Source organism: Sceloporus occidentalis, unplaced genomic scaffold (assembly GCF_023333645.1).
Source record: "Sceloporus occidentalis isolate IW3139 unplaced genomic scaffold, rSceOcc1.0.p SCAF_1, whole genome shotgun sequence".
NCBI lineage: Eukaryota > Metazoa > Chordata > Lepidosauria > Squamata > Phrynosomatidae > Sceloporus > Sceloporus occidentalis.
In genome coordinates, this window is record NW_028316981.1 from 308,769,144 (window position 1) to 308,786,535 (window position 17,392).

A 17,392-nucleotide genomic window follows, 5' to 3' on the forward strand; every position below is an offset into this window, starting at 1 on the left:
TCCTTATTTAAACTAGCCAACCTGGCATGGCAGTGATATCACCTCAACCACCTCCTATATTTTCTAGTAATGTTCCATATTACTAGGCAAATTCCATGTGAAAACTCTTTCTTCCTCCACCTGTAGTTCTCAAAACATGGCATATCCAACTCTGACACCAGTAGTAAGGATTATGCAGCCCTGTAGATGCTGTTGAATTGCAAAACCTTAAAGCTTTAGCAAGCTTTAGCCAATGGTGAGGAATGCTAAGAGTGGCAATTTTACCACATCTGGAAGAACGTATGATTTTAACATTGTCTTGAATCAATTCCACACAGTGAATTCTCTGCATTCGCTGCTGGAATACATAAGGTAAATAACTGTGGAGATGATCACACTGGGGTAAAAAGTGGAATAATAGCAGCATTAAAACGTTATTGAGTGAAGATTATCACACGACATCTGAGATCATCCTGTGATCAGCGTGCCTGGAAGTTGTTATTGTGCGAATTTGCATTAACAATAAATTCCCATGAATAACAATCCAGTATTGCTACAGTTTCAGAAATGTGCAAGTGCAGTAGCTATGCTCTTGCTATTGTAGAGAACAGGACAAGGACTTCCTGCTCAAAAATGCATGGGCGTAACTATACAATAACGATGCACTCATGGGAAATAGAAGCTGCATAGAACTAAACATATCCCTCTCACATGTTTACAATCTGGTGTAGTATCATAATGCAAAACGGTGTGAAATGGAAGAGCAGTTTTGCAATGCTCCTGTTTACTGCACAAGCATGATAGTTGTGGAAATGACCCCAGTGTGGTAATCTCCAATGTAGCAAACCATCCCTAAAAGGATGAGGATTGTCAAGTATAAATTTGTAAGTGGTCAGGATACTAGCAAAAGGGCCAATTTCAAATTTGAAGGAATCCTGAGCGCTTTTCATTGGCCATATTGTGTCTCACAAAATCTCACGGCTACATTTATTTGGCAGAAACAATGGACAGCTATAGGCTGTCATTTTAAATTTCATACAGCAGACTGTGGCCACCCTTTTTCTCAGAGGTCACAGGTAGGTCTCTCCCAGATTTTCTGGGGGAAACAAGGTGATTTCAGTCCTAACAGGGGAGTGACCCAGCTTTTAGAGAACCAGTTGTGCCCACATTGAAGTGTTTGTGGGTGCAGCTGGACATTTGGAAAACTTTTTTCACTATAGGAGTACTGGGAGGGATACATGGGGGCTCTGGTAGGAGCCACAAAATTTCTATCCCTGTGTAAGGGAACAACTACAGGGAGCAATCAGAGGTGAATTAGGACTGAGAAACCCAGAGATAATTCAGCAGCAAGGATCAAAAGACAAACCAGGAGATTAAGATCAGGACCAAAGAACTACCATGAACATGGGAAAGCACCAGGACTCAGGAATGGGTAGCACTGAGCTAGAAAAGGAAGCCCCTGATATTCCTTATAAAAGAAGAAACAAATAGCAAACCTGGATCTGCAGTCAGTACAGGGCCTTGTTGTTGAGTGCCTTCTAGTAGTTTCTGACTTAGGGAGACCATAAGACAAACCTATTGGATGTCTTTCTTGGCAAGATTTGTTCAGAGGTTTGCCATTGCCTTCCTCTGAGGCTGAGAGCAAATGAACTTGCCCAAGGTCACCAAATGGGTTTCCATGGCCAAGCAGGGAACTGAACCCTGATCTCCAGAGTCACAATCCAACACTCAGACCACTACACCATTCAGGCTCTCAGTGCAGGGCCTACAGGTACATAACTGAGGTTGCCACCTGCAGTTCACTACAGAGGGGAACTGTACACAGACATGTAGTACTTTGTTGTTGTGTGCCTTCAAGTTGTTTTTGAGTTATGGAGACCCTAAGGTAAACCTATCACAGGGTTTTCTTGGCAAGATTTGTTCAGGGTTTTTTTTGCCTTTGCCTTCTTCTGAGGCTGAGTGTAATTTGCTCAAGGTCACCCAGTGGGTTTCCATGGCTGGGGAATCAAACCCTGTCTCCAGAGTCATACTCCAACACTCAAATCACTACACCAGGCTGGCTCTCTCACACACTATTAGCACTATATGGCCCCAAGTGCCAGACAGAGGTGGCAGTCATTTTAACTGTCCAGAGTACCATGGAGCAATGCTATAAGAAGGCCGTTTGTGTGACATTTTAAGTAGTAGAGACAGGAAAACGAAAAGAATTTCAGTCATTTATATCTCATCTTTTTCCAAGAATTAAGACTCGAGGTACATAAAAACACAGAATTGTACAATTCCCCAGATGTTACTGAACTGCAACTCCTAGCTAGGGCTGCTGAGAGTTGCAACCTAACAACATCTGGAAGGCAGCATGATCCTCATTCCCTGCTTTAGCAGGAGGTTGCCTGGTCTCTAGCAGCTACCAAGAATGCAAGCATGCTTTTTTAAAATTATTATTAGTGGATCTGATTAACAACTCCTATGAGAAGCAAAGATCAGGAACAGACAAGATAAAGACTGGGATTATTGTTTCTAGGGGCTCATTTTTTCTCCTAAGGTTAATCGAGCAACGAAATATTGTTCCTCTTGTAGCTATTTAGAGCACCACCTTGAGGACAGTTGTCAAATCAGATTACTACAAATGTTTATTGTATAAGTTAATTGAAAAAGACTGAGCAAGAAAACATTCTCGTGAAGATAGCAAAGACAATTATATACAAAATACAAGGCTGCCTTTTTCTTGAAAAACGGCTTTCGTAGGAAAAACAGGGTTGAAGATAATGGCATCTGAAGTCAAGGCAGATACACCAACATCCAAAAAATTCAGCAAGTGTTCTTTTCTTTCTGGACCAGGGTTCTTAGGTGAACTGTCGTTTGCTAGGCAAAGTTACTGAAAGCGCTGTCATGTCCACCTTTGCTGAAAACTCAGCCTCAAGCGCTTCCTAGAAAGTAGAAGAAAAAAACCAGTGACTACATTTAGGCAGCCTCAGCCCTCGGGCCAAAACACATTGCAGAAAAAATCCAGTTTGAGACTACTGGAACTGTCCTGGCTCAGTGCTAGGGAATTCTGGGAACTGTAGTTTTGTGAGACATTTTGCCTTCTCTGTCAGAGACCTCTAGTGTCACCACAAACTACAGTTCCCAGAATTCCCTAGCACTGAGTCGGAGCAGTTAAAATAGTCTCAAACTGGATTACTTCTGCAGAGTGTTTTGGCCTGTCAACTGATTTCAGGTATTGAAAACAGACTTTAGGGGCCAAATGAACAAATGAGATTGCTTTCTCTATATACTAAGTATGAAAGCCTAATGTGAAAACAGTTCTTTTTGCCTTGACTCACCCCTTAGGTTCCCCTATGGATCCTGCCAGGTTTGAATCTGCCGCTCACAATTCCTTAATGTTTGGGTTTATGCCCTACTAATGACTGCTGCTACACTGCAGAATTAATACAGCTTGATACCACTTTAACTGGCATGGCTCCAGCCTATGGAATCCTGGGGTTTGTAGTTTGTTGTGGCAGTGTAGATGCAGCCTCCTCTTTGTACTCTGTCCATAGAATACCTTCCTTTTTGACATGTTTTTGCAGCATTTTCCAACTCAGAGGCCTCCCTCATTTTTTTCTTAGCTATCAGTAAGACCTGAGCTGCATCTGCACTGCAGAAATAATCAAGTTTGACACCACTTTAACTGCCATGGCTCAGTACAATGGAATTCTGTGAACTGCAGTTTTTTTAGCAACAGAGCTTTCCAACAGAGAAAGCTAAATATCTCATAAAACTATTGTTTCCAGAATTCCATAGAATTGAGCCATGATAGTAAAAGTGGTCTCAAACTGGATTATTTCTGCAGTGTGTATGCAGCTCTGGGGACAAATGATACATGTTTAACTGTCAGTCATTTTAGGGTTAATCCACATTGCAGAAATAATCCAGTTTAACACCACTTTAACTGCCATGGCTCAATCCAATGGTATCCTGGGGTTTGTAGTTTTATGAGATATTTAGACTTCTCTGTCAGAGAGTTTTGGTGCCACAACAAACTGCATTTCCCAGGATTCTATGGCAGTTAAAGTGGTGTCAAACTGCATAATTCTGCAGTGTGGATGCAGTCCTAGTCACTATTACACCTTGGAGATTTTACTCTTTCTTCAAAGATGGGAATTACGTAATCCTCCAGATGTTGTCTTGTACCTTCCAGCAACCATAGCTAGCACAGCCAATGCTGAAGAATGCTGGGAAATGCAATCCAATAATATCTGGAGGACTTAATGAATCCCACTCTTGGGTTGTTGTTTGGTTTTTTTGTTTTGTTTTGTTTTGTTTTTTGGCCAGAGGAGGGTTCCCAGTACAGACAAAAACACTCACCAACTCCCTCTTTGCTTCTTCGATTTTCACTCGAGCAAGAGAAGGGCTCTGAAAAGAAAACACAAAAATTTAGGCAAATGCAGGTTTCCCTGTCTTCTTTTCTGAATGTTTGCAATCAAGGATGTTTCCTAGGATGTGTGTCTCCAACACTTTTGAGAGCTAAAACATGCATTGATTTAGCACATTCTCCAAGACCAGCACAACTGTTTACATGAACTATGCTATACTGGCAAAATGACTTATAATTTAAAAGAGCAACACAGGAGCTGTTCACACTGCAGAAATATACCAATTTCACACCACTTTAATTGCCTTGACTCAATGCTATGGTATTCTGGAAATCGTAGTTTGTGAGACATTTAGCCTTCCCTGTCAGTGAGCTCTGGTACTCCACCAAATGACAATTCCCAGAATTCCATAGCACTGAGCCATGGCCGTTCAAGTGGTGTCAAACTGGATTACGTCTGCAGTGCGGATGCAGCTACAGTTAAAATAAAAAAAGGGTATGTTAAAATGAAATTCTTCACAGTATTAAAAAATTTCAAACCTCCAGTTTAAAAGAATAAAATGCAATTAAAAAGATAAAAAGCAATTTAAACAGTTCAGTTTAAAACAATACAGAATCCCCTACCTGTTCTTTAAAAACTTTCTAATCTACCTTTTCATCACCACAGATTTTCTGCAAGACACCGGGGGAGCTGCAGTGCTATCCAACTACAGTACTCACACACAGAGGACAGAGCCAAGAGAGAAAAGAGGATACTTACAGGTGTAAGGTCCAGGTAGGACTCCAGTTTCTTCTTCAAAGGCGCTGCTTCCTTCTTTATTTCTGCCAGTTTCTGTGGACAGAAGACAACGAACTGTTCATTTATTACACCTAGATTTTTCTCATTAGGATAAAAAAAAGAACGATAAAGGAAAAACAGAAAGCCTATATGCAGGAATGGACAGATAAGAAAAGCATCTCTTTCCTCCTGCTGTCTGATATTTTCCATGCTACCACACTGCAGGAATAATCCCATTTGAGACCGCTTTAACTGTCCTGGCTCAATGCTAGAGAATCCTGGGAATTGTAGTTTATTGTAGCACCAGAGCTCTCTGACAGAGGCAACTAATGCCCAGAATTCCCTACCATTGAGGCAGGGCAATTAAAGTGATCTCAAACAGGATTATTTCTGTAGTGTGTTTTGGACCACAGTTCCAAGGCAATGTGAACACAACAAATACTTTGTCTTACTCCTTGCAGTATTAGAAATTTGGAGACTGAGGGAGAATTTCATTGGTGGGCAGAATCCCCTCATTTTACCCAGCCAGTACATCTATACCAGCCCCATTAAACCCAATGGGGCTTACTCTGGATTAGTAATATCTATAATTGCCCTGTTGGTTGTGTTTAGGCTTGGAATTTTGGAAGTCATATATTACTACAACCCTGATTTTGGTTTTCTATGGGGTTTCCTCTCTCTGCAAGTGCTTTTTTTTGTCTTCACAGTGTCTGCATCAATTTCCTCTTTCTCTCACACTCTATTCCAATGAATTCCAGGGGCCACTCTTTTGATAGATGACTTTGGCCTGTTCCAGACTGCCAAAATAAAGCTGCTTCGGGTCTCTTTGGAGGTATGCTGTTTAAATGATGCTTGCACCCTAAGAATCTGGAAGCTGCACCAAAGCTGCACTCCTGTGCTTAGGAATGGAGTGTGGCTTTGGCACGACCTCTGGACTCTTAGGACCCATGCTTCATTTAAATAGCATACCTCCAAAGAGACCCGAAGCAGCTTTATTTTGGCAGTCTGTAACAGGCCTTTGATAGAGTCCTCTACTCTCTGAAACATCTCATCAGAAAGGCAGTTGGATCTTATCCTCTCATCTCTAGCAAAACTCACATGCAAGTACCATCTGGGTAAATGTCAATTCCTCTCAATCACCCTAGTTAAATGCCAACTACCGTGTGTCATTTTGGAAAAGCATCATTATCCATGGCATAACGCCTACCTCGGAAAGATTCACTAGAGACTCATGAGTCAGGGAAGCATCTAGCCCACTCGCAGAAAGTTGTTCCTGCAGGGAGGAAAAGGGGGAAAAAGACAGGAAGAAAATGACCGCTGTTCAGCAGCACAATGAAACATTACAGGAGAAAGATGATGAAGGATCAAAAATCATTTTGCTATTTCCCATCTAAATGAAAACAGCAGGAATCCCATTGTGCTTTATGAACACACAAACCTGCTTTAGGCTAAGCAAAGATTTGTGATTCAGCTAGCCCAGTGCTGTCTGCTCTGATCAGCAGGGTCTGATCTTTTCAAGCCCCACTGCTATCCAAGATCCCTTCACTGAATATGCTGAACTTTGTATCTTCTACAAGCAGAACCACTAATAAACCACAAGCCCTCCATGTACTGGAAAAGATCAATAGTCCAAAACACCCAGAACTGCAGAAATAATCCAGTTTGAGACTGCATTAACTGCTTTGGCTCAGTGCTAGGGAATCCTGGGAATTGTAGTATGTTATGGCACCAAAGCTCTCTGATGGAGAAGGCTAAATGTCTCACAAAACTAGTTCCCAGGATTCAGTAGCATTGAGCCAAGGCAGTTAAAGCGGTCTTCTGCAGTGTGGCAGTAGCCAGAGAATCTCACTCATTTTCTTAGGGGGAAAATAATGTTCAAAGGAAAGGAGGAAGCCAAAAATATTTAAATAGATGGCCCATTTTTGGGGAACTATTTGAGTATTAGATTAACCAAGTATTATAAGTACCTTTAAGATGATGTCACCTTCCCTGTCCTAATGTGATTGTCTTGTGTTGTATCTATAGGAGTGACTGAGCTTTATGTTGCAGAATTAATTATAGTTAGCCTTATGGAAGTAGGGTTGCTAAAAAAATTTGGGAGACAGCAGAACTGAAGTGGTTTAGTTAACCAGAGGCAACAATTAATTAATGTTAAACAATAAACAATGTTTCTGCTGTATTAAATTCCAATTAAAACCTTAAATAAATAAGAAGTCTACAGCTTCAGTGAGAATTAGGAGTAGAAAACTATGGTTTACAATTTTGTTTTGAAGCCGACACAGGTCAGACAGACTTATCCTCCCTTAGTCATGCCTTCTTCCTTGTCCAAGTCAGATTGTAAGCACATTGGGCAGGGACCAGCCTCTTCTGATTTGTCATTCAATAGAAGGCCCCACCAAATGCCATAAAATACTAGTAAAAACATGTGGTGCAAAGATTTTAATTGTTCAACAGACGGCATGTTCTATAGCAATACAAGGCTCTTTGTGCTAACCTCTGCTGCTTTAATTCTGAATTTCATATCCTCCGATTTGTCTTTCAGGAACTTCATGTTCTGGGTTCGGCTTTCAGCCTTTGCTTTTTCCACTACCAGAAGCTTTTCTGTTTTCATAAGATCACTGCAAAATGTTATAGCTTATCAGTAACAGGAAGTATCATACAATGCACACAACATCCACGAGGAGGACAGAATACAAACTGCATCCAGGACTGGATTGCCTATCCCAAAACAATGCAGCAACCTGGAGTATAAGATGCATGGTACAAGACAAGAAGATCTAAAGTCTTTATTCTCACCCCAGAAAACTTCAGATACTGAGGATGTGGTCTCTTCTAATCCCCAAGCAATGCATATGCATTTGTGAGCAGTAGTACTCTCCTTACCCAAGCAGAAAGAGAGTAATTGTTAGGAGTTCACAGTCCCAATAATAGCAACCTAAAGCCCAAGAAAAAGGAGGATTTTGACAAGCTGGAGCATGACCAGAGGAGGGTGACCAAAATGGTGAAGGGTTTGGAAACCATGCCTTCTGGGGAGAAGCTTAGGGAGCTGGGTATATTGAGCCTGAAGAAAAGAAAGATAAGAGGTGATAAGGTTTAAGTACTTGAAGGGGTGTCACACTGAGAATGCAGCAAGCTTGTTTTCTGCTGCTCCAGCGAATAGGAACCAAAACAATGGATGCAAGCTACAGGAAAAGCTATCAGGGCTAGGCTGAAGAAAGAGGCTCCTCCCTCCTTAACTGTCATCTCCTTTGAGGGAGAAAATTAGGCTGGCCCAGCTCCATCAGGGCTAGGCTGAAGAAGAAGAGCCCTCCCTCCAGTCCACCTGCCTTGGTCCAGGCCTTGGAGGTAGAGAGGAACTGCTGGACCTCATCCCCTTCCCCTCCACCACTCGCTTCTCCTTTTGTGTCATGTCTTTTTAGATTCTAAGCCTGAGGGCAGGGAACCGTCCAATTAAAAAGATTGTATGTACAGCGCTGTGTAAATTTACAGCGCTTCATAAATAAAGGTTAATAATACTACTACTACTACTAACAATAATAATAATAATATGGTTTAAAACTATTTAAAATCAGGTACATATGAGGGTTTGTGTAAAACCAGTTAAGGCCCCCATAACCTTAAAGAAGCCACAATGTTTGCATTTGTTGCTGGAAAGACAGCCATACTGCTGCCAATGAGGGAGGACATTCTATAACCAGAGTGTCATAGCAGAGAAGGCACTCTGCTTACTCTTTTAGTAAGCAGTAGGAAGGATCAAATTAAAAGTTACAACCTGTAGCAGCAAGAACTATAATTCCAAAGAAAGCTTTGGCCTGAACTATTCATGCAGCAAAATGAGGTCACAGAATTCTGATTAAAATAACTGTACGACTTCAGACTGCAGGCAGCATATCAGAACACATCCTGAAATATAGAGTTGCCTCAAGCAGAATGGTAGTAAGAAAATTAAAGAATAACGTGAACTTGTATTAAGCACTTACTCCTGAAGACGTTTTTCCAACACCAGCGCTGATGTGAGTTTTTTCCTCAGGTTGCTCAGTTCAAGCTCCATATCTTTGTTTTTTGATTCTGCTGCATACAAATCTGAAGTCAGACCATTGATGGCAGGAATGAAGCTGGAGACAATAAGTTATGTCAGATATGGTGTGTTCCCCCCCCCCCTTTTTTTTTTTTTTTTTTAAAAGCAGCACTTGGATTACAGGACTATGACAGAGACCTAACTATTGGTCACTACGGTGAAACATTTTAATTTTTTCTTTGACTCTCTCTCCTACACAAACACTTAACAAGATCCTTAATACCTTTTCAAGAACAGTGCACACTCTTATTTTTGAAACAGGCATCTACATTAACATTACCTGAACAGGATCTGTTCCTGACCCTTCCCAGAGTTCCTCAATATGTGATGATTTCTGAATCTCTATGAAACAGAACTGTGGGACAGCTACACATGACCTCATGGGCTACTGTTGCAGATAAATGCAGACCATCTGTGTCTATTTAATACTTTCGAGCAGTGCCATACAACTGCAGCTGGTCTGGCACTCAGTTTTTGACCTTGGTTCACTCCTGTGGCTACATGGACTGCTAAAACTGAAAACAAATCTGGTAGATGTGGTTAAAATCTTCCTTCTGGTATTGAAATGCAAGGGGTTTTGTTAACTACTCCAGGGAAGCCTGCAACCTATTTAACAGGTGAATCACCACTTCTGGAAGCTTCCAGGAAAAAAGCAATTTATCATTTTTTCACCACACAAAAGATAGTCCAAAGGGCCTGGAGTAGTGAAGAGCAACAATTGCAGCCTTAGTAGAGTTACATAGATTCAGGACTGCCCTTTCCCATGTTTTTTTGAAAATCACCTTGTGGACAATCAGTTTGATCACACTTTGACAAGAAGAATCTGTTCAGGGTGGAAACCTATTGAGTTTGTATCTGTATGAACAAAAGCAAACAGTATTATTTGTGAAGGTACTGTACATCTTGGGACTGAATTCTTTTGAACATTTCTTCACTTGGGAATACAGTTCCTACTTTTCTTACAGGACAGCTGATAATTAGTTAAATAATTAACAGATATCCTGAAATCCTGCTCTTTGGAGACATGTTGGCAGAGCATTCTGGAAAATATAGAGCAAATTATACTCTAGCAGCATAACCTCTGCAGTAATGGAGTACTATGTTTAGATTTGGATGCCACAATTTTAAAGACGTGGACACATTACAGCATGTAGTAAGAGCTTTTCAACAATAGAACACACTGCATCAGAGTGTGGTGGAGTCTCTTTCTTTGGAGGTCTTTAAACATAGGCTGGATGGTCATCTATCAGGAGTACTTTGATTGTGTATTCCTGGATGGCAGAGGGATGGACTGGATGGCCCTTGGGGTTGCTTCCAATTCTATGTCCAGAGAGGGTAGTCATGAGTCTGGAATCCATGGAATGGCTGAAAGACCTACTTGCCTAGAGTATAGTAAATATTCTACAGTGGGCCCTTGGTATCCACTGAGGTTTAGTTCCAGAACCCCCCATGGATACCAAAATCCTTGGATGTTCATATCCTTTACATACAACTGCACAGTAAAATTGTGTCCCTTATATAAAATGGCAAGATCAAGCTTTGCTTTTTGGAATTTATATTTCTTAAAAATATTTTCAATCCATGGATAAAGAATAAGTAGATATGGAGGGCTGACTTTACTAGCATGGTATAGCAGTTGGAGAGTTGGATTAGGATTTTGGGAGACCACTGTTTTAATCCCGACTTGGTGGAAGCCCACTCAGTGACCTCAGGCAAGTCACACTCTCTTAAGTTCAGATGAGGGCATTCACAAACTCTCTCTGAATAAATCATACCCAGAAAATTCCATGACAAATCAGAGCTGACTTGAAAGAACATAACAATAACAGAGTAAGGGAAGACATGGCAGCTACTTCCAAATATTTAAAGGACCATTTAAAAATGGAATAGACCTGTTCTCTTTTGCTCTGCAGGGAGGGGAATCTCAAAGATGTTTATTTTGACAAAATATTAGGAGAAATGCTAAAAGCTATTGGAACAGTATGCTTCAGGATGTGGCAAGTTTTGTTTTGGTGGAAATAAATAAATATAGATATCCTTCTCTAAGGAATGGTGTAATTGTATCTTGCACTGCACTGTATAATGTTATGGTTAAAATATCCCACTGCCATCAATAGAGATTGTAAGCCACCTTGGGTGCAATGCTGAAGAAAAGGTGGGATGTAAATTAAATACAATATGGCTTACTGCATAGTAAATTTGATTAGAACTGCAGCTCTGGAATGTTTACACCAGGGGTAGGATAATACACAGCCTTCCAGATATCCTTGAACTGTTTGGTGTAGCACCAGTGCTCTCTGACAAGCAAGACTAAATATCTCACAAAACTACAAATCCCTGAGTTCTATAACATTGAGTGATAACAACTAAAGTGGTGTCTAGCTGCATTATTTCTGCAGTGTGGAAACACCCCTGAACTTCAAAATTTGAAACAAGTTCATCCTATGAGACAACCCCCTAAATGCACATGTTTACCTTGCAAGGGATGTGTCCTTCGTTTCAAGGGCAAGAGCCATGTCCACCAAGTTATTCAGATAGCTGGTGCTCACTTTTGACAAGCTACTGAAAGAAAGATTCAGGCTCTCAGTCAGAAGATCCTGTAGATAAGTACCTGCAAAACCAACAGAAGATTAAAATGAATTTTTATTTTATTAAACATATCAAAAATGCCAGCAGGGGGATCAAGTGATCCAATATGGCACTTTTACTGGAAATGTTAGCTTACCTCCATTACCATACCAAACAACTGTAATAAGCAGGAGAAAAACAAAATATATTTTAAAAAGTAAAACTGTATCATAGAATCATTGGAACCAATGTTTTAAAATCCTGTCTCACCATCTGATTCATACTCAGCTGCTTTCTGCTTCATGTCTTCAATTAATAAGGCCACGTCCCCATCTCTGGACTCATTGCATTCTGCCAGTTCGTACAAAATATCAATTGTCCGTGCATCTGCTTCGTATGGGGGAACTGGCTGATCGCCAAATGACTTTTTCAACCATGCTGCAACCTATCACGGATGAAAGAGAGAAATGATATGAATGGTTCCCACCTCACAGTTAGTTCTCCCTGCCTCTATATCATAGGTAAAGCAACATAACTATTATAGTTCTATTTCATAGCTTCCTAAAAAGGGTAACAATTAAAAAATGAGGCAGTCCAACCTTCTATTATAAAGATAGGACGGATATAAACCAGAGCACTCTGCACATCACACCAATGTCCATCTTTTATCTCATTCTGCTCCAGCAATAATTGTGATTCAGTCACTAAAGGGAATAAAGCATGATCATTTGCTGCAAAACTGCCTTAAGGTACGCTGAAAAAAGGCATCTGGGGAGCAAAATTATTGCTTTTTAGCCCCCTGAATCATATTACAGCTGTTATGCAACAGTAAAAGGCAGGCAGTGGCCTAGCACATCACAATGCAATGGGAGCTTATGGATGACTTGGGATTTCTACCAGTTATTAAAAACCAGGAATTACTTACTTTTAAAGAGAACGAGAACAGCCTTAGTCATAGTAGCAGCCTATCTAATGGAGGAATGGACAACCATGGTGGACTCAGAGGGCATTTTTCTGTTACTTGGGCCCTCAGGGTTTGCATGGAATACCAACAATGCAAAACTAAAAGACCCTGGGACTGGCCAGAAGTATACTTTGAGCTTTGAAAAACAGATACGGCAAGCCCTTGGTATCTTCTGGGGTTCGGTTCCAGGACCTCTCATGGATACCAAAATCTGTGGATGCTCAAGTCCTGTTAAATATCATGACATAGTAAAATGGTGTCCCTTATATAAAATGGCAAAATCAAGGCTTGCTTTTGGGAATTTATATATTTTTGAATATTTTCAAGTGGTGAGTGCTTGAATCTGTGGATAAAGAATCTGCAGATACGAAGGGCCAACTGTACCTTTGGATGTTCAGCACCAGAAGGAAATCGTGCAACTTATTTTACAAAGTGAACTGATGCTTTTTTTGGGATTTTAGGACAAGCAATTCACTTTGTGAGGGCCAAAAAAAAAAAAAGGGAAGCTGGGAGTGTCTACAGGGACTGAAGGCCACAAAAACAACCGTATAGCTTCAAGCAGCCCTGATCTAACAGTTGGATTGGAGCTCTGTGACCACCAGCAGCTTTTCAGCATTTCAGACATGAAATGAGATATCCTGGGACATTTGGACTTTCCATACGTTGAATGTTGTGTTTCACCAGCTATGGCCCTTGCAAATAACATAATATAGGTATACTTCAGTTAATGAAGCCACTCCTAAAGAAGCTCCTTGTTATGAAGGCTTCTTCCAACCCTACTTTTTAATCCTTTTCCAATGTCTAGCTGGAGGATTTTTAGGAGCATTAGCATTGGGAAGGAGAGCAGGTAAAACACAGATTTCCAGTGGTGGGTTGCAAGCAGCACTGTGTCTGCAGTAAATAATTCAATAAACAAAATTCCAGCTGGGAATAAGTGGGATTCTGCTCCAACAGATCCTACTGCAGTCATGTATGCCTGCCTAAAACAGGCAAGGGAAAGAGCAGCTGCTTCCAGAACCCCTTACAGAGCTTGCATGAAGGGCAAAATAGGGAGGAAATGGGACAGTAGAGAAGCCTACCTCACTTGCTACCTCCAACACAGATCTATAACTTTGGCCGCCTAAATGGAAATCATAAAAAAAGTGGAGGCTGGTGAAAGGAAGTCATCCCTGGATGCACTTTAGAAGAAGCTTGAAGTGGTCTCCTAAAGGTTTGCAATATTTGTGCTCACTGATGTGGCCTTGTTCTTTCATTTTGTATGTGTATACTGTTAGTAAGGAACCCTAGTGGCGCAGTGATTAAATCCCTGCACTGCAGCCACTCATTCACAGCCACAAGGTTGTGAGTTCAATACCAGCCAGGGGCTGCAGGTCGACACAGCCTGGCATCCTTCTGAGGTCGTTAACATGAGTACCCAGCTTGTTGGGTGCTATTAGCTTACACTTTGTAAACTGTTTAGTACATTGGTAAGTGACATAAAAATAGTACTTGCTATTGCTTGTTTAGAATAAAAGGTTTGCTGAAATATGTTGAACTTATCTGCTTATTTTTTGTGTGGTAGGAACCTAACCCTATTCTTCCCATGTGATTTGTGCCTCTGGCACCAAGTTTTCTGTTAATGAACTAATGACCAGGAACACATCTACTTCATTAACTGACATATATCTCAGTACACAAGGCTTCCAGTTATTCTCCTCAGGCCATTTCCTTAAAACTGGTTTCTAAAGAGAGGCTGGATGGCCATCTGTCAGGGGTGCTTTGATCTTGTATTCCTGCATGGCAGAAAGGGATTGGACTATATGGCCCTTGGGGTCTCTTCCAACTCTAGGATTCTATATGTCTGTGGAGCAACCTCTTTTCCTTCTCCCCACCCAGCCACCTACCTCCTTAATGGCTACATCAACGCTTATTAAAAATCCCATGTAACATTTTGTGAGTTTAGAGGCGTTTTGTATGAATGCCTAGATAATTTCCAGTTCCTGTAATTATTATTATTACTAGCTGTATCCAGCCATGCGCTGCTGTGGCTCAAGTCTGGTTAAATGGAAAAGAAAGAAAGAAAAGAGAAAGAGAAATGGAAAAGAAAGAAATGAGAAAGCACACATTTCCAAAATATTTAATTTCACAATGCTTGTGGGTATACAATATTTTTTGTTATTCCATTGTCTGTGTAGACATAGAGATTGTCTGGTTTGCCGCCGCTAGAACACGCAACATATAATTGTCCATGTGAGAAGCAATCTGTGTCTAGATCTAAACCACACAATTCTGAAGATTGGCCCTGAGTGAAGTTGATGGCAATATTTAGTGGATATTTAGTGTAGCGTGTGTTGCTCTTACGTCCAACAGACGGAGATTTTTTTTAAAACACTCATATTTTTACCTGCCACAGGTGTGACATCTTTATATACAATTGCCTGCTATTACTATATATAGATGTGTGTGTCATGCGTGTGTTCGAATGGAAGGTTGTGTCAAAATTTCAAAGTGATCGGTGAAGAACTTTCAGAATTTAAGATTTTGAACAAACGAACATTTACACTTTTATTTATATAATATAAACAATATATGGAAGAAATAGAAGAAAAGAAGAAATAGATAGATTTTGCCACCATGGAACAATTTTAATTAGAAACTGTGAAGATCCTTTGCGTCTAGATTCAGCTTAACATAACATTCAGACTGTAAACTAGGGCTGCTTCCACACTGCAGAAATAACACAGTTTGATGCCACTTTCACTGCCACGGCTCAGTGCTAGGGAATTCTGGGAATAGCAGTTTGTTGCGGTAAAGCTTTAAACAGAAACAATCCACTCTGTCCTGGTGCTACTACAAACTGTACTTCCCAGAATTCCATAGCATTGAGCCAGGGTAGTTAAATTGGCATCAAACCGGACGATTTCTGCAGTGTGGATGCAGCCTAATGCGTACAAGAGGGAGAAGAAGGAGGGACAATGCCCAGCCGCTCTTCTTCCCTCTCTGCAATGCATTGCATTACAAAGTGCATTTCTCCTCCGCCCAAAAGGCCTGGGAATGAATGGCTTGGAAGAAAATCCACCTACTCTGTTGAGCTTTTCCTCCATGTCCATAGCCTCCTGTTGCTTGGCAAACCCCTGGCGCCTCCCGATGACGTCATGGGGCACAATGCCTCTTGGGATTTGTAGTTTTAAATCCCTTATGCAGCAGACTCTCCCTTTGCAACGAACTGATGAAAGCCCCCTCTTTTTTGGAAGGGAGAGGGAGGATTGCTTTATTGCCTCAGACTACCTCCCTCTCAAGTATGCATTTGCACTGCAGAAATAGTGCAATTTTAGACGCCACTTTAACTGCCAAGGCTCCATCCTGTGGAACCCTGGGACTTGTAGTTTCTTTAGATGCACCCTCTTCCTTCTTGTCCAGAAGGGAAGGGAGATTTTGTCCCATGAGCCAGATTGCACCTTGCTTCGTAAATCCAAAACACACTGGAGAAATAATCCAGTTTGAGACCGCTTTAACTGCCCTGGCTCAATGCTAGGGAATTCAGGGAACTGTAGTTTTGTGAGACATTGAGCCTCCTCTGTCAGAGAGAGCTCTGGTGCCACAATAAACTACAATTCCCATGATTCCCCAGAACAGAGCCAGGGCAGTTAAAGTGTTAAACTGGATTATTTCTGCAATGTGTGTTTTTATCTCAACTCGTGTATTTGTCAATCTATTGCTGTCCCCTGCCCCAATCCATGGGAAGAGACAGATAAGAAATCATCATCAATTATTATTATTTTGTTATTATTGCTGTTGTCATTATTGTTGCTGCTATTATCTTAACACACGTGTCTTGTTCTTTTACATTATTTTTAATTTAGGTCCCAAACATACTGCAGAAATAATCCAGTTTGAGACCACTTGAACTGCCCTGGCCCAGTGATAGGGAATCCTGGGAATTGTAGTTTATTGTGGCACCAGAGCTCTCTCTGACAGAGGAGGTTCAATGTCTCACGAAACTACAGTTCCCAGAATTCCATAGTATTGAGCCAGGGCAGTTAAAACAGTCTCTTAGTGTGTGTGTTTTTAACTCAAGTTGTATATTTGTCGGTCTGTTGTTGATCCATAGGGAGAGGCCATTATTATTATTATTATCTTCCTCATCATGCTATTATATTGTTGTTCTGTTGTTATATTGTTGTTGTTGTTGTTGCTTCTGCAGTGATGATCATGATACACTAGTCCCTCCACATCCGCTGGAATTAGGGGCACAGGACCCCCATGAAGGAATCTCTAGGTCCTCCAGTCCAACATCTGCCAGACACTGACCATAGAACTGCGCTGGAGTGTTCTCTCCAGGGATCTCTAGGTCCTTTTGTGCAACTTTTGGTTAAAGTTGACCATAGAGTTGCACTGGAGGACCTAGATATTCCTAGAGAGAACATATTAATAAAATCCATGAATAATCAAATCCACAAACATCAAAGCCGCAAACATGGAGGGATGAGTGTCCTGCAGCAGTTTACACTCAACTCTCCATATCTGTGACTTTGATATTTGTGGAATTGATTATTCATGGCATTTAGTAATATGGTCTCTCTAGGAATATCCAGGTCCTCCAGCGCAACTCTATGGTCAACTTTAACCAAAGGTAGCACTGACTGAATTTGCAGCTTCTCCAGCCTCTCTCTCTCTCTCTCTCTTCCTTAG

General features: G+C 41.0%; 1 protein-coding gene across 1 annotated transcript; it reads right to left on the reverse strand.

Moving 5' to 3' along the window:
- Positions 1-2,245: 2,245 nt before the first annotated feature.
- LOC149324219 (HAUS augmin-like complex subunit 1) lies at positions 2,246-15,846 on the reverse strand. Its single transcript, XM_089513549.1, has 9 exons — positions 15,784-15,846; positions 12,028-12,202; positions 11,665-11,800; positions 9,092-9,226; positions 7,606-7,729; positions 6,319-6,384; positions 5,094-5,165; positions 4,327-4,374; positions 2,246-2,906 (listed from the first exon to the last, which is right to left on the reverse strand). Exons 1-9 carry the CDS (start codon positions 15,808-15,810, stop codon positions 2,823-2,825), a joined length of 867 nt encoding a protein of 288 aa, XP_089369675.1. The 5' UTR covers positions 15,811-15,846; the 3' UTR covers positions 2,246-2,822.
- Positions 15,847-17,392: the final 1,546 nt, after the last annotated feature.

Coding starts and splice junctions, on each gene's coding strand:
- LOC149324219 (XM_089513549.1), bottom strand. CDS start 15,810: ATGGACATGGAGGAAAAGCTCAACAGA. Junction 12,203..15,783: donor TGGAGGAAAAGCTCAACAGA/GTAGGTGGATTT, acceptor CATCCGTGATAG/GTTGCAGCATGGTTGAAAAA. Junction 11,801..12,027: donor AGCTGAGTATGAATCAGATG/GTGAGACAGGAT, acceptor TTGGTTTTGCAG/GTACTTATCTACAGGATCTT.